This window comes from Hippocampus guttulatus, chromosome 19 (assembly GCF_054856545.1).
Source record: "Hippocampus guttulatus isolate MCC_2025c chromosome 19, RoL_Hgut_1.0, whole genome shotgun sequence".
Classification (NCBI taxonomy): domain Eukaryota; kingdom Metazoa; phylum Chordata; class Actinopteri; order Syngnathiformes; family Syngnathidae; genus Hippocampus; species Hippocampus guttulatus.
The window spans coordinates 913,733-934,928 of NC_141279.1; the positions used below are offsets into that span (position 1 = coordinate 913,733).

The 21,196-nt window shown below is 50.8% G+C and overlaps 3 protein-coding genes across 4 annotated transcripts; 1 reads left to right on the top strand and 2 right to left on the bottom strand.

Moving 5' to 3' along the window:
- Positions 1-1,159: 1,159 nt before the first annotated feature.
- mmp25b (matrix metallopeptidase 25b) lies at positions 1,160-6,502 on the top strand. The gene is made up of 11 exons (XM_086138456.1): positions 1,160-1,226; positions 1,300-1,382; positions 2,066-2,198; positions 2,567-2,711; positions 2,964-3,268; positions 3,702-3,884; positions 4,368-4,452; positions 4,670-4,752; positions 4,830-4,982; positions 5,118-5,411; positions 5,939-6,502. Exons 2-11 carry the CDS (start codon positions 1,308-1,310, stop codon positions 6,199-6,201), a joined length of 1,719 nt encoding a protein of 572 aa, XP_085994582.1. The 5' UTR covers positions 1,160-1,226; positions 1,300-1,307; the 3' UTR covers positions 6,202-6,502.
- Positions 6,503-6,970: 468 nt separating this feature from the next.
- On the bottom strand, positions 6,971-10,172 carry LOC147189410 (carbonic anhydrase 4-like). 2 transcript variants are annotated; one of them, XM_086138468.1, is made up of 9 exons: positions 10,007-10,172; positions 9,844-9,916; positions 9,524-9,550; positions 9,268-9,438; positions 8,189-8,337; positions 8,022-8,117; positions 7,865-7,940; positions 7,628-7,791; positions 6,971-7,546 (listed from the first exon to the last, which is right to left on the bottom strand). In XM_086138468.1, the coding sequence occupies exons 1-9, from the start codon at positions 10,046-10,048 to the stop codon at positions 7,346-7,348; spliced, it is 999 nt and encodes a 332-aa protein (XP_085994594.1). In that variant the 5' UTR covers positions 10,049-10,172; the 3' UTR covers positions 6,971-7,345. The 2 variants fall into 2 exon arrangements, with proteins under 2 accessions (XP_085994594.1, XP_085994593.1); XM_086138467.1 differs by lacking the exon at positions 10,007-10,172 and having other exon boundaries at positions 9,844-10,000.
- An 841-nt stretch (positions 10,173-11,013) lies between these two features.
- On the bottom strand, positions 11,014-19,470 carry LOC147189411 (uncharacterized). The gene is made up of 17 exons (XM_086138455.1): positions 19,008-19,470; positions 18,788-18,836; positions 18,500-18,538; positions 18,241-18,417; positions 17,996-18,147; positions 17,348-17,437; positions 17,204-17,270; positions 16,340-16,503; positions 14,956-15,061; positions 14,655-14,684; positions 14,375-14,551; positions 13,650-13,804; positions 13,482-13,571; positions 13,194-13,241; positions 13,007-13,085; positions 12,660-12,823; positions 11,014-11,944 (listed from the first exon to the last, which is right to left on the bottom strand). Exons 2-17 carry the CDS (start codon positions 18,834-18,836, stop codon positions 11,789-11,791), a joined length of 1,743 nt encoding a protein of 580 aa, XP_085994581.1. The 5' UTR covers positions 19,008-19,470; the 3' UTR covers positions 11,014-11,788.
- Between the last annotated feature and the right edge of the window lie 1,726 nt (positions 19,471-21,196).

Below are 21,196 nucleotides of genomic sequence, written 5' to 3' on the forward strand. Positions count from 1 at the left end.
GATGGGAGGAGTGGGGAATGACAAAGGAGGGCCTCGCGCAGGGTGCCCCCTCCAAACTAGGACCGCCGCTGGGCATACATTCACATTTAATACAGACATGACGCAAACTGGCGCACCATTAGTAGGATGGCGTCGTACGCCGATGGTATGCATGACTCACACGAGGCCCTGAGGAATTAAAGATGAGGAAGAAGGCGGGGGGATGGAGGAAGATAACACAGCGCTGGGGCACACTAGCATACGGTAATGGACTTCTGAGAAGGGAACGTGAGTGGCCTGAGCTGTGCTACTTCATGCAGCATCATCAATTTAGCTTAGTCAATGTATGGACAGAAATAGTGGGACACTAATATGAATTAAAAATACAAGGAAATACGCAGTCTCCCTGCCCGTGTAAGAAAAAAAACCCCACACAAACGCAGGAAGGAGGTGGTGCTCTTTTTTTCAACTAAATTGTAGTTTTGAAGAACACAAGTCCCAATGTTACAACAGAAAATACTTTAAGTGGAGCATCATGAGAAAATAATTGTGAAAAAATGCTTTCGAAAATTCTGCATAATTTTAGTGATGTCAGTCGACACAACTGTCACATTGCATATTTTGTCACGGCTATGTCCAAACTTCACAAACGTTGCAATTTTACAATATGAATACCTCTTGGTAAAAGATTGAACGCAGTGCGAAGCGAGCTCTTCTTTGCTCCCCTTCATGGGATCCCGTCCACAGCTGCATACACCTTGAGACCACCAACGGGCCACTGGTGGAACTGCAGGCGGCCAACAGAAGAACTGTGACAGATTAGGTTGGCACAAGACACAGCAGAGGTGTTGCGGGGCTTTGCATTTCAAAAAGCGTATTTCAACCAAAATCACAATCATCTATATGATTATTATTCTGGTCAGGTTTTATTCCTTTTATGCTGAGCACTGTCAGAGAAGTGCCGTATAATTAGCAACGTTTTTATCATTCTGCTTGTAGTTTGCAGCGGTTTTGTACTTTCATGCTGAGAGCTGTTTCTAATGAGTCTGAATGATCAAAACTTGGGTGGAGTGTGTTGTGGTCGTGAGCTGGGTTGTCCCAGCCCAGATGAATTTGAGTCAGACAGGGGTGGGGGGGAAGAGAGAGAGAGAGAGAGAGAGAGAGAGAGAGAGAGAGAGACGCTTTATTGATTAGCCCATCCTAGTCTCAGGAGAGCCGACTGAAGCTTCAGAGGAGACCCCACGCGGGTGAGCGTGTCTGTTTGCTTTTTGTTGGCTTTTGTGGGATGTTTATTTATTCCTTTGTTTATTTGCATTGCAGCCAGTGTGATGGGAGTGATTTGGATGGTTTTGACTTTGGCCGCGTGCACATCAGCAATGCCCGAGCAGTACAGCAGAGCAGTGGTGAGTCTTGATCAAATTTGTGAATGGGACCGAGATGTACCATCAATTCCGTTGGTACAATGATACCGCCGCTTCTTTTTTATAGACAGAATTCATGTGCAAAGTCCGTCTGATACTTTGGTGAAATCAAGTCACCAAAGTATCCTCAAGGTAAACTGTTTTGCCCACAACAAAGAGAGCTTGTAAACCGCTGCATCTGACAACTGAAACAAATATCATGTCCCTGAACATTGTGGCATTGTCGAAAAGGGGTCATTTGTAACAACGCCTTTGCGGTTGACGGCTTCCTCTCAACTATACGCTGGTGGCGGAACCGCGCGGGGAAGGGCTCCTTTCGAAATCGCTTCTAAGAGATGCACATCTTTCCTGTTTTGACAGAGATTCATGAACACATCGCACCAAATCAGTTTATTTCGGCCGGCGTTTCGCTTATGGTGACGGCCCAACGCCACAGCAATTCAACAACCCGCTCAACAGGCACACGATCGTGCGATATTAATCCGTGCCGAGAACATGGTTCAATCACATGTGGGAAAGGAAGTTGAAATCATGCGCCGAGGACGGAATCACATATTGTTGTTTTTCCATGTAACTATGTTCTGCTGCGCTAATCATGTTTGGAGGAAACCACGTATCACCGCAAGTTCCTCTTTTCTGCCTCTTCTCGGTTTTGCCCGCTTCAGGACTGGTTGAGCAGGTATGGCTACCTCCCTCCGCCCGACCCCCGGACGAGCAAGCTGCAGACCAAGGAGGGCATCGAGAAGGCCATACGGGTCATGCAGAGATTCGGCGGCGTGCGAGAAACCGGCGTGCTTGGTAAAATGCTGCTCACGTCAGGCCTCTGACTTCCTGTTAGCTTCTGTCCCTCGGCGCAACGCCGCTTCATGCGGGATGGGACGCAAAACAATCCTACTTCCCACTCGATGCGAATATTGACATCACCGGTTCATGATTTTCATGATTAAAAAAAAAAACATGTGACCCACCGGGTCGTCATGGGACTTTTCCACACCGCCACAACCGGCCGTAACGCGCGTGAGCGCACGCTGGCTGTTAAGTCGCCCTATAACCACGCGCGACAAGTTCGGCACTCAAGTTCTTTTGGCGCGGAAGGGCGACCTGCAAAATGTACGAAAGCTACGACGCCAGTACCCGCAGCTGTGTTCCTTCCTACCAACCTGTAGACGGAGAAACGCTGAAGCTCATGTCCACGCCACGATGCTCCCTTCCCGATATCGTCGGGAGTGAGGACATGTTGAAGAAGAGGAGGAGGAGAAGAAGATACGCACTGTCAGGACTTAAGTGGCACAAGAGCGATCTCACGTGGAGGTGTGTTACAGTTAATTCAATTGCAAAATCAATGCTCACCGGTCAGCGAGTCTCATTCGGAGTCCTTTTCTGAGTCCGCCGCCTGTGGGCTTCCTCCCCGAAGGCAAGTCGCCGTCGGCCCTTTGTTTCAAACGGAGAGATGAAATTGAATTTTACATGGGCATGAAACCGCAATGCCCTCCGCCGGACCTGGCGGGGCACTGTCCAACTTGCCCCCGAACCTGAACTCACCAGTCAGTTTCCCCTTTGCAGCGTCCACAGCTATCCGTCGCCGTCGCTCTCCCCCGGCCTGCCGTCCACCACGGTGGACGGCATCCTGACGCATGCCTTCAAAGCCTGGAGTGACGCGGCCCCTTTGACTTTCCGCCAGCAGCCGGGCGGCGGCGGGAGCGCGCCGAGCGGCGGCGACATCAGGGTGTCCTTCAACAGCTTGCTGCACGATGACGGCTACCCCTTTGACGGGCCGGGGGGCACCTTAGCCCACGCCTTCTTTCCCGGCAGGGATGACGTGTCCGGAGACACGCATTTTGATGACCATGAGAGGTGGAGCTACGGAGGTACGGGTGTGGCGGACGGCGATATCACGCTTCACTGTAGGACAGCTTTTTGCGCAACATGCAGCAGAAATTCCGGGGATTGTTTTGAATGAGCTCGCGAAGCCTTCTCAGATGCGAGGCATTACGTCTCATGAACTACGAACCCGGTAGAACACCGAGATCCGCACACTCGGGTCAATTTGTGCAGCCCGGAGTTCAAAACAAATACGGTGAAGCAGCCTTGCGCTGCTGTGCTGCACACAAACGCAATGAGGGGTCAACAAAAGTGAAGCAAGCCCCAAAGTGTGAATGATTTGAAATCCAGGTTCAAAACGACGTTTTTCTTCTCATTCCGTGAACTCAGGTCTCGTAAAGCATTTCATGGCGCTTTGTTTAAGCCGCAGCTGTTGTGAAAGCGCTACGTTGACAAAGTCCCGTACGATTCCAACCGCAGGGGAGAGCAGCGGCACCACCGACTTGTTCACGGTGGCAGTGCACGAGTTTGGCCACGCACTGGGCCTGTCGCATTCCTCGTCGGACCCGTCCATTATGAGGCCGTATTACCAGGGTCCCGTGGGAGACATTCGCAACTACCGGCTGGCGCTGGATGACAGACTGGCCATTCAGCAGCTTTATGGTGAGTCACCAAGGCCAACTGCTCTTAGAAAAGAAAAAGCCAAAAAAGATGAAAAGAGAAATCTCTCTCTCGACGATGTCATGATTTGAGGATGCTGATCTCCAGTGAGTTCCGCTGAGTCATCCAATGATGAAGAGGCCCAGTCTAGACGCGCACGGGCTGCCGCGGGCGTCGCAGGTGTCGGGCAGCCCGCGGCGGTCCGCGGTTCACGGCCGTTCTTTGTACTTTCGGCATTCGTCTTGGTTTCCCACGATGATTCACTGGCCCCCTTTGGAAAAGTCGTCCTGAACCGGCTACAATTATTTGCTCACGCGGTGTGTTCCTTTCATGACTTCGTGGTTGCAGAAAACACATCCCGCGAATATGTTGGAAACTGTTCAAGTGAAACTCCGGAAACGTACAAAGCGCAGACATTGACAGCATTTGCTTTTGACATGACGAGGCGTCCGCATCCTGTGTGATAACGCCTTGTTCTTTTTACAGGCAGCAAGGGGGGGCAACAACCAGGAGGTGTTGACCCCAACCTCCCTCGTTTGCCCAGCCCTCCTCCGACCAAACCGACAAAGCCGTGAGTTCGCCTACACCGACGTACAAACTACTGCTTTGCATTTGGGAAAGATAGAGAGATGGATGGATGGATGGATGGATGGATGGATGGAGTCGCACTCAATTCTTTGAGTGATGGAGAAAAAGGCTCATGTGGCGCCCTCTTGCGGATGTCTTTCAAACTCCTCCCAATGCAACACGGCAAGCTGAGCAGCTGGTTTTGGCCTCTCCTCTCCCAGGTCCGACCCTTCCGTCCACGACCGTTGTCACGGGGGATTTGACGCTGTGGCAAACATCAGAGGGGAAGTCTTCTTCTTTAAAGGTAAAGGAAAAAAAAACTCTCCAACGTGACGCCCACGTCCGACTTCTAACGCTGCATCTGTGGTCTTCTGAGAAAAGGTGCTCATTTCTGGAGGACCACGCGAGACGGCTCCCTGGTGTCGCTTAATCCAGCTCAGATCCAAAACTTTTGGATGGGATTTCCTCCGCGGACGAATAAGATCGACGCCGTGTATGAGCGCAAGAGCGACAGCGGCATCATCTTCTTTGTCGGTGAGAAACCTGGCCAGAATTGAAGATGAGGGCCGGGGCCAAAATTCCACTTGTACTTCTTCCCGCCTTTGTGAATGGGCAGCAGGCGTCGATGGCTTGAGGCACATCCTTGACTCGTAGTCTACCCTCCAACAGGATCTCAGTACTGGGTCTTCAAGGACACGGTGGCCATGAGCGGCTATCCTCGCCCGCTCTCTGAATGGGGGATGAAGAGGAAGAGCGGCGCGCTCGTGGACAGAGTGGACGCCGCCTTCATCTGGGCCCATAACGGCAAGACCTACCTGTTCAGCCAGGGCGAGTTCTGGAGGTTCGACGAGAGTCGAAAAGGCCAGCGCGGGACCCCGCGGCCGGAGCCGGGCTATCCGCGTGACAACGGCCTTTGGACCGGAGTTCCCTCCCGCATGGATGACATCATCAGCTGGGGCGAAGGTACCGTTCAACTCACGATGCGGCCTCGCTCGTCCGGATGTGGTACTCATCGGATTAATCTTGCGTCTGTGGAACGTGAGTCAAGCGGCAAAATCCGCCTGTTTTGATTCATCTCGGGCGGGGGCGGCCATTTTGACATCATACCGCCCCCTGCTGTCGACTGAAAACGACAACGCAGTGGCGGACGGGCTCGGGCAACGAGCGATGGCGGCTCACCTCTTTGCCGGGTTCCGTCACGTGACGATGAGCCCCGAGGCACTGTGATGTCATTTTCAGTCGGCGGCAGAGGACGCTCTCATCTCAAAATGGTCCCGGATGACTCCCAGCAGGTGGATTTTGCTGCGGGCAACATTCATCATGTTTAGACAAGTGAGGCCGCATCGAAGAAAGATATCATTGTGAAGACAATGTCGGACTTTGTGTGGTGAACTTACGCATTGATATGGGGCCTCGTTTCCCGGAAGCGCTTTTACCTCCACGCATCCAGTTTTGCGAGGGCAATCACGGGGCTTCTTCTTTCTCTTTAGGCGACGCCCATTTCTTTAAGGACAACCACTATTGGGTGCTCAAGAGCGGAGGCATGAACCAAGACGCGGTGGAGCCAAAATCCATCGGCGTGGACTGGCTCCGTTGTCCCGTTCCGCCGTCCACCTCGGCTCCGGCCAATCCCGACGACCCACGCCGATGCCGCTGCGACCTCACAGACGCGTCTTCATCTCTCGCCAGCAACTACCTCCTGGTGTCTCTTTTACTGGCCGTGAGGGAATTGGTGGATAAAATAGCAAGTTGAGTTTTTCCGCGGTTTGCCGTGTGTGTGTGTGTGTGTGTGTGTGTGTGTGCGCTCCATATTTGCGTGAATCCTCACAATGTTCAACTATTTTAGACATTGACTTTATATTTGTCCTAATGATCTACCATAAAAGTATTAGCACCTGTATAGTTTGCATACACAGCGTCGTTGAAAACAAACAAACAAACAAAGAACCCCTGCGACATTGCCAATCGAAACTGAGCCATGTTTTCTTGTTCAGCGATTGTTTTGGGAAGTCATCCCGGTATGCAAATGTTGTCTTTAAAGTGTATGGAACAAGTTTTAAATTGCGCTTTATTGAGTAACATCTTCGGTTACAACCAACCAAAGAATTTATCGCGTGTCATCAGTGCGGGATATTGGCAAGGGACGCTTCCTTAATCGCAGGGTGGGTAGGAGCACCGCCCCGAATAATATGGTAAGCCCGAACGAGCACATTAAGGACTTTACGAAAGAGGAACTAGATGACAACCGAAACAGCGTGGGCCGGCTCCTCCCATCCCTAAATGACTTTGTGGGACGGGAGGAGCTCGCTGCAGTTCAAGCCTTCATTTCAGAAACAAATCCACAACAAAAACACCCTTTTCTGTGCGATCAACCCAAAAACACACCGGTCGTCTTTTTTTTTCTTTTCTCACAAAATATGAGCGCACCATTTTTTAATGGACGGTTGACATACGATCAACCTGACAGAAAAACAAAAAGTTGCAGTCAACATCGCAATGGGACCTCCGAGCGAACAGCTGGCTCCTTCATCAAGTTTTTATTAACCTTCATGATTTCCGGTATTCCTGCATCAGAGAACACATTCACATCGACTTAAGATCATAAATAGTAGGTTAGGTCTCGGTGGCAGCTGCCGTTAAAAAGCTTAAATTATACATTGTGTGTGTGTGTGTGTGTGTATGCGTGCGTACACACACACACACACACACACCCCGCATCAAAAAATGCAGAATTTACAAGACAGAATGTTGCATTCATTCATTACCGTCGATTCGGTTACTCGCACATATTGGGGTAGGGGCAGAAAAAACAAACCAAAACAGCCGGGGATGATTACGCGCCGGCGAAGGCAGGCCACTTTGGCAGGCCACTTTGGCAAACTGGTTTCACAACCGGGTTAGCAACTGCTCCCCAGGAACAAGCTGACAGCCAGCAGGCCCAGGGACACGCAAGAGCCGATGGCGCCGCTGGATCCGCCGGAGCCCGAATTGGACAAACGAGTGGTGACGGGCTGTGCGGTCTGGACGCCCCTGAAGACGTTGACCATGATTTCCGATGTTTGGTTTCCGATACGCAGCATTGTGCTGAACATGTCGATCTAGGGAGGAAGGCAGGCATTGGCAAGTTTGCAGCTTGGAGGAATGGGTTTTCTCTCTCTCGCTCATCCCGCAAAGCTCACCAAGTCTTCGCTGACTTTAATGGAGTCCTTAAACACAGTCCAGACCACGGCTTCGAAGCACTTGGGTGTCGTGAGCGAGCCCAGATAGCGATAATATTGGCTGCGATCCACTCCATCCAGCAAATCATTCAGGGAGAGTCCTTGCATCATATTGACAATGTCACCTGAAGACAAATGTCGCTCATTGGACAGGGAACACCCAGAACGTCATCAAGTTGGGGTCGGGCATCGCCTTACCACCCAACGTGATGTTCTGCAGGTGGTTGGTGAGCGTCTTCCAGCTGGCAGGCTGGCCCGTCGTGTTTGGCAGTACCTGCGGCGTACGTGTTTTGGTTTCGTTTGACATCAAATGGAATCTCGAGGACACCGTCGTAAACGCATGACAATATCTCACCTCGATGAAGAAGCCGAGAGCGGCGACTCCCATGGGGTCATTGACGGCTGGGGTCGTGTTCCCGTTGAAGCTGGACTTGATGTTGACAATGTGCAACTGCGGGCGGAGTCAAAACTTGACACGCATGCGTGGTTGGAGACGTGTGCGGCAAAAAATGTCCAGCTCACCTCCATGGGGTAGCGGACTCCATTCACGGTGTGCTCGGAGCCAGGTACGTTGCTGCGGTTGCCCCAGTGCAAGTGGAACTGCAGGCTGTCGTAGGTCTCGGAGAGACCTCCGCCGGAAACCTGCACCCCTGATTTGAAGTTCACTTTCACTGAAAGGCAGCGGGGGAGGAAACGGGTCAAAGGCTGGCAGCCCATCGTCTGGGAGGCCGCTCAGCTCAATCCACCAGTTAATGCCACGACTATCACACTGCCCCCTTACCCCCCCCCCCAAATAACGCAATGTAACAGTAATGGCATATTTCAAGAATGAATAAAAAGAATGAAACCGTTTTTGTCATGCTCCATCAATTGTACGGCCATCGGGCTGCTCCCTCCACCTTGGCCAACTGGAGGCATCATACAATTGTGCTCATGGAGACGTCTCTACTACTCTCAGCTTATCAGTACGGCACTAATATAGGTTTTTCAAGACAGAGGCTAACGACCATCTGTCTTAGTACCGACACTGTATATTGTCGATCTACATGTGTTGCTGCAGCGCTTACGATCAATCCCTGCTTTAAAGCGCGCCACAACATTGATACGTTAGCGTGAAGCTTGCGGACTGAAAGGCTCGGATATGTATTTATTTATTTAGGTTTAATGCACGAGGAGTAAATGTTTTCATTTGGTTTGACTTGTCTCAAAAAAAAACCATTAAGAATTAAGTATATTTTCTCAGGCACCGGCGTATTTGTGCAGAAAGCAACAGGCGTGTTTCACTGAAGTTGGCTGTAACCAGTTTTGCTCTAGGCAGTCAATCAGAGGGCTGTCAAATGCCGATGTCAATTTGAAATATGACACAAAGTGGCCCGGTGCTAATGCAGTTTAAGTTACATCAATCAACACGGACAGCGCAAAGGCTGGAATCTGATTCCCCCCCCCCCCCCCCCCAAAAAAAATCAAACACACATCCTGCTGAGAGAGAGAGAGAGGGAAAAAAAGACGAAAGAAAGAAAATCGACCTTCGGGAATGAAATGTTACCATTTTGTGGAGGCAATATTCCAATTTAAGACGGAAATGAGGGTCAGGTCCTCACCAGTTTTGCCAGTGTTGGTGATATTGTCCAGCATGTTCGTATTGCCGAAGTTTGTGAAGGCGAAATCATTCAGGCTTTCATTGACTGTGACCGCCGAGGTCACAATATTAATGGGCGATTGTCTGCTCCCGTTGCAAAATTCCGCGGAAATTGTTGGCCATTGGGGGTAATCTGTGAGGAGAAACGAGAGGTTGAGGGTTCCCACCGAAGAGCAATGACAAAGCAAAGATCAGCGGAGATAACGCTGGCTACTTACTGCACGATGGGAGGTGGTAACACCAAGCTGGTCCAAAGGTGAAAAGGAAATAGACAGACTTAAGTTAGCGACTCGGTCATGGAACGTAGGTGTCGCCGGCGGTTCCTTCTCTCTGGTGCTAAAAGTTGCATTTGTGTGATGATGACAGAACATGACGTCGTATTTGTTTGTTGCCGTTTAGTGCGGGGAAAGCCAATTTACACAGCAGCAAAAGAGACAACTCTTGAAGTGAATGAACTTTGTTGCCTTGAATGCAACCATTCAATCGCGGAGATGTGTTCGGACCGAAGAGGACTGCAAAAAGGTCAAGAAATTCTTACCAATTGTGTCGTCGGCACAGTAGACATCCGCCACGAAGCCGCAAGCAGCAAAGGCAACGACGAGCCACCTCATCTTCAAAACAATCAAATGAAGTGAACAAACGGCGACACGCGACATAGCGTAATAGTGCCCCCCGCCCCCTTGACGGTAGTTGTGTCTCACATTGAAGGAAACCGTGTGCGCGCAGCAGAAGACTTGTGCCATTCATCATTCCTTCCTCGCATTTTATACGCGTGGCGTGCCAGTCTCTATTATCATCTCTCCACCACCAAGCCCGTCCCACAAGTTTGTCTTCGATACCAGCGCATTCTTTTCTGGCTTGACATCACATGCAGATTCCTGAGCAAGAGATACACATCTGCGGTCTGCTTTCAATGTCGCTGTTCAAATGTGATAGATTAGGAAGCCAACCTGTCGTTTGTTAGGTGAACAAAAAAAAAAGAGATGTACCACAAAAGCAGATTATTATCATACTTTTCTTCCCGTCATTTACATAAAAGAGGTTATTGAGATCACTTGGAACAACAGCAACAACAGACCTCTCCGATGGTGTAGCGGTCCACTCACCTGACTGCCCACTGAGTGATGGTGCGGATACGGGCGGGAATGCTTCTTGCCTCTACACGTGGCCTGCGACTGACTGGCGACCAGTTCAGGGTGTAGTCCGCCTGAAGGCCGTGTAGTCGGCCTGAGGCTCCGGGAACAGCCCCGCCCCCCCACACTTCTCACACGATACAAGAACTCCCGTAAGCGGTTTTCTTCTGCACACGAGCTAGCGCCTTTTGTCTTACCGCGCAAGGAAACTAAAGGCCGCGTGCGTTGCAAAAGAAGGTCTGCAGTCGGGTTTTGGGAGTCCGACATTGTCATTAAGATTCAAAGCGCCGAGTCAAAGCAATCAGCGGTGACCGAGTTGGCTCAGGCGTACGTCATGACAAGTCCTTCTCATCTCAGCTGTATTTATAGAGCACTTGAAAACAACCGTGGGAGAAAATAAACTACCGTATAGCTTAGCGAGATGCCAACCATGATGTCGAAAGTGCCGATCCTCACAATTGGCAACAATGGTGTCTCCATTCGAATCGAATCTTCTTAGCCCTCGTCCTCTGCGAGGGACTTTGAAACGTAATCCGTTTGGCCCGTTTGGGAATTGGAAGACAATTGAAGCACCGTCGCTTTTTGAGAACGGAACCTTTATTTTATCCATTTTATTCATTCAACAGTCATTTGCTTTGATTTGTCCAGCTCATCTACCAACCGCACACGATTATTAGAGAGAGAGATATTTTGCCATCGGTGGGCACCTAAAAAACATTCCCATTTCAAAAAGATCGCTGAATAAATCCTTTCCAACTCAATAAAGAAAGTTAGATTGGATTTGAATTTTAGTTTTACTCCAACTACAGCTGCTGGTTTGGCGATCATGCTCATTTTTTAGCTTAGCGACAAATAAAATGCATGTGGAGAGATTCACCCTGGATGAAAAAGAAGGCGGTTTACCGGGGAGTTGGGGCAGCACAATCAGAAGCGAGCTAGAAAGAATTTGTTTGCTGACTTGAGCCATTTTTAAGCGACGTTGTGCATGAATATTGATTCCGAAGGCCCCGAGCAGACGACACTGGCGCGGCAAGGCTGAAATCTGATCGGGCCGAGAACGCATCTTGGAAGCGGTGCAAGTCAAAGAGAAAGGTGACCAAATGAAAAGTATCTGAAACGTTGCCCTACCCTGCACTATATTTCAATCATTGCATACGATTTTATGAATCGTGGCCCATCACACCCGCGGAAGATTTGTCAGCATCCGTAACAATCGCAGGTCTTGATGCGATCGACCGATCGAGTGCGCAAACGGTCCCGATAATTCACCCGCTATCCTGACGCTGACTGCCGCGAGCCGCGAAGACCCTCGCGATACTCTACGTGGGGGAAGTACACGGGAGTTTGCGATCACAGGAGAAAGCCACAGAGTTGGACCAGCGTCAGAAAGAAGACTGCGGGTGCGAGGGCGCCGCCCGTCGCCGTGGTGTAAATTTCCCTGCCGCGAAGACTCTGCGGGGGCCGGAAGACGTCGCCAAAGCCGCTGCGGTTCGGGAACATGGTCAGCTGGAGGCGGGCGTGACAGACAGCGAGAGAGAGAGACGGGGGGGGGTGGTCAAGGCAAACGCGGTCTCCGACTTCATCGGTTGGATTGAGTCCAACACGAGCTTCCGCCGGGCGTTGCGGGAAGAACAAAGCGTTTGCCATTTTGGACCCAAGTTTGTCACTTGCGAGGACGGCCTTTTGCAATGGGCCAAATCGGCTCTTTGGACCGCGGAATGCGTCGCGAATGTTTTGGATTCGCCTTCGCGTGTAGCTCAGGCACATACTCGGCCGTTCGATAGCAGGTCGGCAGGCGCTTGCGAGGGAACGTCGGTCGTAGGAGCCGGTCGGAGTACATTAGCACTTGTCCGTACTGCACATATTTTGCAATTACTTTGGAGGCGTTGCTTTGGAAGGCTTCACGTGGGGCAGAAGCGACTCGACTTACCCGTCAGACCTGAGAGGAGCTACAAAATATGCCCGCTCGCACTTTGCCCAACGGCCCACGGACGGAGCTTTGCCGTCAGCGGGCGGTTTTTGCGTCCGAGAATTTCACTTGCTGCCCCTTCCAAATCTTTTTCAAAAACTTTTCGGACCGGCGACGGAGAATTATTTGACATATTTGATCAACACGCGCGCTGGAAGGCAGGCATCATTTTTAATCCGATAATTGGGCCAATTGTTTCCGAGTCACATCTCGCACTCACGCCCACATGCACTCCCTTCGTGACGATCTTACCAGGCTGCGTTCCACCTTAACCGAATCTTTAAAGACGCTCCAGATCACCGCTTGGTTGCAGGAGGGGGTGGTTAAGGAGCCGTTGTAGCGGTAGTAAGAGGCCAGGTCCACGTCGCCGAGGAGCCCGGCGAGAGACAGCTCCTCCGTCACCTCCACCCGGGAGCCTGTATCGCGGCAAAAAACAGGCGCTTCGGTCTCGTCCGTTCCTTTTCCATTTCCCGAGAGGACGGAAAATCATTTTGCGTCGGGAGTACAAAGATGTAAAGTCGTACAAAGACGTTTTTACTCAGAGGCCACACACACACACACACACACGCACCCAAATACAAGGAAATAGTTGTACGCACCGATGCTTTGTATCTCTGCCAGGTAGCTGCTCAGTGTTTTCCAGGAGCCGGTCACCGACTCATCAGAGGAGTCATGGGACTATATTGAAAATTGTTGGGGGGGTTTTTTAATCCGAGACATCAACATTATTTGAACAATTCAGTGGCTTGCAGTATGGCGGAGAAACATTTTTTTTTCTGGACTCACATCTTCATGTTGCTCAGCAGCATCCCGACTTTTGGGAATTGTTGCAGCCTAGAAAGAAAATGCACGTAACTGATTCTGTAGCATACAATGAATAAGTACCCCCCAAAAATGGGGGGGGGGGGGACACAACCAAAACCTTTGCAATGTATAGAAGGAAAATAGCACTTGAGCAAAAAAAATATGGTGGGAAAATAACTGATCAGAATTTGGAAAGTTTCACTTGGGGTCAAGTGGGGTGTGCTCGCTTTTGTGTGATTGTCCCGCCCCCTTCCGATCGTCACGCGTTACCTCAATAAAGAATCCCAACACCGCCAGGCCAGTTGTGGTGTTTACCGCCTCCTCCAGAGTTAAATCCTTCCTCTTGTTCACTATGTGCACCTTCCAAAAAAAAAGAGAGAGAGAGCTGTCAGAAAACAACAAATGTCAGTCAACGTTTGGGATGAGATTTCGAAGCACCTCCATGGGGAATCTTTTGGAATCGAGCGTGTGCTCGGAGCCTTCCGAGTTGGGGGTTGAGGAACCCCAGTGGAAGTGGAACTGGAGAGCGGAGTAGACGTGACCCAGGCCTCCGCCGGACACCTCCATCGCCCCCTCCTTCAGTACCAACTTGACTGAAAAGGGAAACGACACGCATTGTTACAACATTGCGAATGAACATGACAAAAGCGACAGCCGTAGCACGTGGAGCGGAATCGTCGCGGCGCTGAATCGAATCGTTGCATTTTAAAACGGTGGACGCGAGAACCTCATGCAGTGGTCTTTTGCGAAGAGATGCACGCCTTTATTTTGCTCGTCTTACTTTGTACGAGCGTTACGGAAAGAAATGTTTGGTTATGTCCGGCTTCATCCGTTTCTGTGGGCAACATGTTGATGAGTGTATCATTGCATTGGGGGGATAGCATTCATTTGCAAGCAAATACAACCGCACCTAATGTTACGGACGACGAGTGAACGCTCATCAAGATTGATAGCGTGCTTTCCACGAAAAAAAAAAAAAAAAGAACATGACGAGAGCAACGGCAATAGGTGTGACAGGACAACCACAACCATTAAACCTCAATAAATTCTGATTCTTGTCGAGGCAGATGTTTTTTTTTTCTTCCCGTAATGTCGCCAATTACTTTTCGCACTTCCAAACCATCCTCACAAGTTTCAGATGAGTGGGAGGAGCATTTTGCAACCTGTATGGCCTGTATTTGTGATGTACTCGACGACATGTTTGTCGTCAAACTTGGTGAAGGCGAAGCCGTCGAGGCGCTCGTCCTTCACGGCTTTCTTTGCTTCGATGTTGACCGGCGACTGGCGCTCGCCGTCGCATTGCGAGTTGGGCAGAAGGTGCCACTTGGAAGGACTGAACTCTGGGGACATGGGGGGGGGGGGGTGATGAGCCTTCCCACTTGGGCTAAATAACCATCCTGCGCTCGGCACACGCAGATTCGGGCGACTTTGATGACGTCTTACCGCAGTTGTCGTCGTAGCACCAAACGTGACCTGAGGAAGGAGAAAGCAGGGCAACGCATTCAGCTCTTTGATGAATGTAAACTTGAAGCATTGTCTCGCGAAAGGTTGGGAAACGCTGAAATATCAGAAACGCTCTCTCCGAAGGGAGCGCGACCAAGTTCAAGGCCCCGTGAAGCGAAAGTCAATGTCTTGGGAGATTTGACACGCCCTTCTAAAGCCTTCTGCTCTTGGGAAAACATTAGCAAAGAGGTTGGGAAGCGCCGCGTTGAAATGTCATTTTATCTTCCGCGTTCCAACTCACTGGGCGGTAGAAGAAGAGCGGCGGAAGAAAATACTTGGCGTCCGTGGAGGTCTTGCGCCGGGCGGTAGACATCGGTGAGGCCCGTCTTGAGCGGAAACTGTTGGAGCTGAAAGCAGATCGGGAGGAACAAATGGAAAGGGAATTGGCGTCAGCATCGCACAACAGCCGTCACCATCCATCGAGCCGCGTGTCACTCACACGTTCGCCGTTGACTTTGGCGAACGAGAGGGAAACCTACGTGAAGAATCGGGTGCTTGGGCGTGCGCGATAGTTTAGCCATTGACTCGACCGCTACAGAGGCTTCACACGTGTATGCCCCCCCCCCCCCCCCCATACACGTGTGAGGACGGCTGTCGCCATCAGAGGATGACACGGATGGCACGAGGATCTTATCTTTTTGTTTTTACCCGCATCTTCACACGGAGTCGATCCACCGAGATGGTTCTGAAGCATTGTCGAAAGGTGACATGAACTCAGCACCTGTGCGTGCAAAATATTTGGAGAATTCTCTCGAGGCGGCATCGCGACGCCTGTGAAAAGCGCAAAATCTGCACAGTCACGGCTTCCGAGGTCAAATCTGGGCTAGTCTTCCTACGTGGCCCAATTTTGCCCCTTCCCAGCTTACGCTACCTTCGCCATCAATTTTGTTTTTCGGAAAAGACAATTGGGAGATTCCACTTGAGTTTTTCAAATTCCTCTAACAGGTAAAACAGACGAGAGAAACTCCCACAAAGGTCAAAAGTTGCAGTTGTTGACACAAGTTGTCATTGAGCTGCGATAGCGAGACAAGCGCAACGCGGCCTCTGGCTTATCACCAACTTGTGTCAATGCCCAAAATAAGAGAGGTTGTACCTGCTGGGAATGACGCACGGCGATCAGCATTCGCGTGCAAATGAAAGTGCAGGACACTGCAAAAACTGGAATGGAGCCAAGATGAAATGACATCTGCCAGGTCGGTTTTTGTGCAAGAGCATTTTACTCGCTTTAATCACCCCGAGACAATTGACACATCGCGAAATTAGTGTAACATTTGTTTTGAAAAAGCTACGCGGACCATCTTTTGGATTTTCCACTGAGTGATTATTCCAAAATAGTCAGACTTCAAAGCCGTCCGGCTTAGCGTCGGACCGACGCCCCCGTTCGAGAAGGCGTCGCAGCCGCGGCGAACGTGCCGTCGTTTCTTGCCAGCGCTGCAATTTTGATGCGAGCTCTCGAGCCACTTTCAAAATTGCAGGCAACTGCGAACGTTCATGTCGGTGAGCGGCACGAGTTCCGATACTTGAAAGAAGGCCCGTGGAAATGAGGCCACGTTCAAATCTTGCCGGTGGCCCGCCATGAGCGGGATACTCATTCGGAGCCCGACTTGTCAGTCTTCCCGACTCACCAGAATTTTATTCACGCCGATAGGCTCCTGAAATACCGTCCAGGCTACCACTTGATGGCAGGAGGGCGTGGTCAGCGAGCCCATGTAGCGGAAGTATTTGGTCAGATTCACATCCCCGATGAGGTCGTCGATGGAGATGGCGTGCGTCACGTTGACTTCGGTGCCTGTGGGGAAAGGCAAAATACCCCGACGTCAGGTTGCCACGACAACGCTCCTCGATCAAATTCTTCTTTTGTTTTGATCTGGCAATATCGGTTAAAAAGAGTCTTTCAAGAGCTTTGGGTGCGATTCGGCGGCGCAGCCCGTGCCGACCGGCACGCTTCTTTCTGCAACAAAGCATGACGGCCGCTCTCAAATGTATCTCGTCAAAGTGTTTTCACTCGATACCGTCTCAAAGCAAAACAGCCAAACACTTATCTTGTGGTGGCATAATGAGGAACTGATTGAGTCATACGACAACTGAAGCGCCCAAGGGAGTTACTTGGGTTGCTCTCAAGTTATTTTCAGCGCTTGAACTTGGTTGCCAATGCATACGAAGAACAGCTCACATCGGGACAGTCCAATAGAAGCGATACAAATCGAATCGAGGCGTTTTGCTTGATCGCTCGTCTGCATTTCAAGAACGTTGTGCGTCTTCCAAATTCTTTCGGGAGATATCAACTTCACAGGTTGGCTTTTGAAAATGCTTTCAGATGAATTTGCTGCGACGGCAAAGGGCCGAACTTCAATCCCAGTGACGGCTTTTCGAAAAATGTGCAGCGCCTCACGATGGCCACGGTAGGGTCAAATGATTGACACCTTGCAAACATAATAACCCGTACAAGTTTGGTTCTTTCTTTCTTTCTTTCAAGCCACTTGCCGCACCTGTGTTTTTCAGAAGGTAAGAGGTCAAGGCACTCCAAGGATTTGACAAGTTTTCATCTTCGGTCGCCTAGGAGGGACAGTCATCATCAGCAAGTTGAGTGAGTCGGGAGGCTTTTGGGAAAATTGCTGCTTAGCTGCACAAACCCCGATGAAGAAGCCAAGAACGGCGATGCCGGCTGAATCTTGCAGGGCTTGCGCCACTGACAGACCTTTCTTCAGACTCACAATGTGCATCTGGGAGGGGAAAAAGGATCATTTTCGCTCCAAAGTCGCGCCATCGGCAAAAGCGCTTTAAATTCCTTCAAAAGGACCTCCCTTGAGAGAGAGTTGCTGGACCGCATTTCACTGGTCAATGTTGTTCGGCAGCATTTGCAAGTTGGGGAGTGACCGTTTGAGACGGAGATCCAATTCGGGGCCGGGGAGTGGGGGGGTGTTGATTTATGATGAAATGCGTTTCATTTGACAACGTGAATGAACTCGTCAGTGCGGCAGACGCGGCGTAGCGCCCACATATTAGATAGCTATTATATACACTCACGCGTACAGTCCGTCGATCAATCGATTCAATGAATCTTGCACAGGACAAGAAGAAACACCGTGTATTCCAAAAGAAAACGAAAAAAGACTCAACTGATTTGAAGCATAGTTAGGGGGGAAAACCCCCCAAAAAAGAATGAAAAACTAACTCCAAACACACACACACACACAAAGAAAAATCTGGAGTGACCCTTTGGATGTTTTTGAAGCCAATTGGATGTCATTTAAACGAGGAGCCACGCACGCAGAGGGCACCTCCATTGAGTGTCTGTGGCCGTCGACGGTGTGCTCTGAGCCGGGATGGTGCTCGGTGTCGCCCCAGTGGAAATGGAGTTGGATGGTGGAATAGGTGCCGTTGAGTCCACCCCCGCTCAGTTCCACCTCATTGTCCTTCAGTAAGAATTTGGCTGAGCAAAAGAAGCGGAAGGCGAGACGCATCACTTGCGGAAGGAACCGGTGACCGATTGAAAGGGGCGACGTCAGCGGAGCTCCGATTGTACCTGTATGTCCGGTGTTGACGACTGCCTTGAAGGCATTCCGAGACGAGAAGTTCACAAAAGAGAAGCTGCCGAGCGTCGCGTCCCTCTCGACGTGGCCGCTCAGGATGTTGACGGGGGACTGCCTTTGACCGCCGCAGAAAGAGCCGTCCAGATCTTGCCAGTGGTCGGGCGTGCGCTCTGTTCAGAAGGGGGCGGCCGGGATAACGTTCAAAGCCGTTCGCCGTTGCCCCTTTTCGACACTCGGTCACAACTTACTCACCGCAGCCCGTGTAGCACCAGCTATCTGCGCTTGTAGCAGCTGATTGGGGCGGGGGGGGATGGAAAAATACAATGACCCTCTGGTGACAGTCCTCTCAAGAAAAAAACTCAACACCGTGCACACCGTCAATAGAAAGCGCGCGTACGATGAGGCTCATCTCATTTCTAAATAAGGGCCACTTCAGAAGAAGCCATTGCAAATTGCATTCGTTGGACGAGAAAAGCCAAAATCCGATCACAGTCGATTTTGTCGATTGTTGACCCTGAAACGATGATGAAATTCACTCACCGTGGTTGATGATCACATTCAGGCACAGCGCAATCAGGGAGCGACGCATCTTCGCGGAGAAAGAAACAAGTTTAGTGTGCCGTCCCCTGCGGCCTTGGTGGTCACGCGCCCCCAATGCGGATGAAATCACAAAGCCCCATGGCGACTCGATGAACATCCCATCGTTCTATTTCACAAAATCCAGTTGGCAAATGCTGACCCGGAGGAGCGAGCATCTTACCTCGGCAATCGGGCCTCCAGCCCCGATGTTGGGAAACAAGGATATATCGCCCACGCGGATCTATTCGGGAACGCGAACGCAGGCCCAAATGGAAAACGTGTGGCGATCCGGCGATGCGATCGAGAGTAGGAGGGATGTTGAAGGGAGGGGTCCCTCAACTGTGTACAATGACAACATTTAACCTGGATGGGGGAGACGCGAAACCTGACCAGGGCTTTTTAGTTGCTTTTTTTCCTTCGGGCAGAGCTTTGCTGTCACAATAAAGTTGGGGAGGTGGAGGGGGGGTTGCTTTGTTTTGAAGTGAGACAATGACCCAAGCTGGAATTGGACTCTGTCGTCGAACAACATCCGATAACAACGCTCATTCCGATCACGCCGTCAAACTTGATTGGGAGAGTGCTTTTTGCACACCAGCTGCAACGCAAAGTGCATGACGTGACTCAAAAATCAAGCAAACACGCCCAAAACAAAACGATTCCGTCTGAAATTGAAAGTGAACGTTTGGGCCGTCGTGACCAAGTTTGGCTTCAAACCAAGAACGGCATCGGCGGCGCTTGCGGCCGCAAGTGTTGCTTCGGCGACGGGACGCATTTGCCCTTTTGCCTTCTCTTTTGAAAGGCACTTTTTTACACGGCGCGCGGAGGTTGCGTTTGGCGCATTCGGGCCACGCGGGCGGACCTCGTGCTTGGACAAGCGTGTTAACCACTCACTTGACCGGTTCGGCTTTGATGGTCTCGCACAAATGACGGCAAAGCCTTTTTCAAGCGCAATAAAGCCAGCGCCGTCTCGCGCTTCCTTTGAGGCGAGCGCGAGCAATAGGCCGCACAAACAACCGTGAAATCCCGCTAAAGCCGCGTCTTCCAGCGCACCGGACCGTGTTCAAACACAAAACTACTCTTTAAGTTCTTTCGTAAACTGACACCCGAGAAGCCAAACGATACTCTCGGGATTACGCCCGGGCCCAACAACAGGACGGACGTGGCTTGCGAAAAGGGGACGCGTTGCATAGCGTGTCATGCTGATATTTCTCCGCTGAGCTGTATTTCTAAAACAAGCGCCACTCTCTCCGACGTGCTGTACATGGAGCAAAGCCAAGTCGCTCAACGACAAACAATAAAACGCCAGTCCCATGCCGAGTCCGAAGGAGTGATGCGCTCCCTCTTACGAACACCAGTCAACTGAGGAAAACCATCACTGATTTTGTCGCAGGTATTCATCCCGGATGGCCACCTCCATAATTGGAACTTTTTGGGAGGACAGTCTTTGAACTCAGCCACGTTAAACGCCACGTATCTGACGTTGAGGCGGTATTCAGTGGAACCTCCCTCTGCTCTCCACAACAAGTCGTTCTGGTTCGTTTGTTAGTTAGTTAGTTAGTTAGTTCCGCCCGCTCCTATTTGGAACATCGGGCGACGAGCCTCCTCCATTTGTTCCGGTCACTGGCGACCTTTCTTGCTCCATGCCAGCTGACACCCATCTCACTGAGGTCTTCTTTGGCAGTCTGTCTCCACGTCTTCTTTGGCCTACCTCTCTTCCTCTTTCCACCCTCCGGCATCCAGTCCATGGCCACACTTGCCGGTCTCTCTCTTGGCAGCCGGAGTACGTGGCCGATCATTTTCCTTCTCCTTTCAGAGACAATGTCTGACAGTTCAGCCACTCCTGCCCTCTTCATCACCTCCTCGTTGGTGATGTGGTCTCTCCATGAGATCCTCAGGATGGATCTCAGGCAACGCCGATGAAAGACATCTAACTTGTTGGTAATGTTGGCTGTCTTCATCCATGTCTCACAGGCGTAAATCGCTGTTGGGATAACCACTGACATATAGAGGCGTAGCTTGGTGGTCGTAGTGATGGCTTTCGATGACCAGATGTTGCGGAGGCGTTGGAACACTCCCGCAGCTTTACCAAGTCTACTGTTGACGTCTTTCTCCACACCACCTGTATTTGAGATGTTACTCCCAAGATATGTGAAGCTGTCAATGTACTCTATGTCATGTTGGTGTAGAGTGAGTGGTTGAAGGTGTTGGTGCTGTCCGACGGCCATGGCCTTGGTCTTTTCCCGGCTAAAGGTTCGTTTGTACAAACTCCAAAACTTCAACATCAGATTAGCGAGCTTTCGGAGCGCACATCCGAATTGGTCAGCACTTCTGGGCAGCCGCCGACAAAACATTTTAAGCATCACACACACA

Bases quoted from the DNA above. Each gene is read 5' to 3' on its own strand.
- mmp25b (XM_086138456.1), top strand. From the start codon at position 1,308: ATGGGAGTGATTTGGATGGTTTTGACTTTGGCCGCGTGCACATCAGCA. The intron at 2,712-2,963 runs GTGTGTTACAGT...TCCCCTTTGCAG, and splicing joins AAGAGCGATCTCACGTGGAG to CGTCCACAGCTATCCGTCGC. The intron at 3,885-4,367 runs GTGAGTCACCAA...TTCTTTTTACAG, and splicing joins GGCCATTCAGCAGCTTTATG to GCAGCAAGGGGGGGCAACAA.
- LOC147189410 (XM_086138467.1), bottom strand. From the start codon at position 9,961: ATGTCGCGTGTCGCCGTTTGTTCACTTCATTTGATTGTTTTGAAGATG. The intron at 8,118-8,188 runs GTGAGCTGGACA...CTCCGCCCGCAG, and splicing joins GAGTCCGCTACCCCATGGAG to TTGCACATTGTCAACATCAA. The intron at 7,547-7,627 runs GTGAGCTTTGCG...CTTCCTCCCTAG, and splicing joins TTAAAGTCAGCGAAGACTTG to ATCGACATGTTCAGCACAAT.
- LOC147189411 (XM_086138455.1), bottom strand. From the start codon at position 18,836: ATGCGTCGCTCCCTGATTGCGCTGTGCCTGAATGTGATCATCAACCAC. The intron at 18,418-18,499 runs GTGAGTAAGTTG...CCTTCTGAACAG, and splicing joins CTGGTGCTACACGGGCTGCG to AGCGCACGCCCGACCACTGG. The intron at 17,438-17,995 runs GTGCCCTCTGCG...TTCCCCTCCCAG, and splicing joins GCCACAGACACTCAATGGAG to ATGCACATTGTGAGTCTGAA.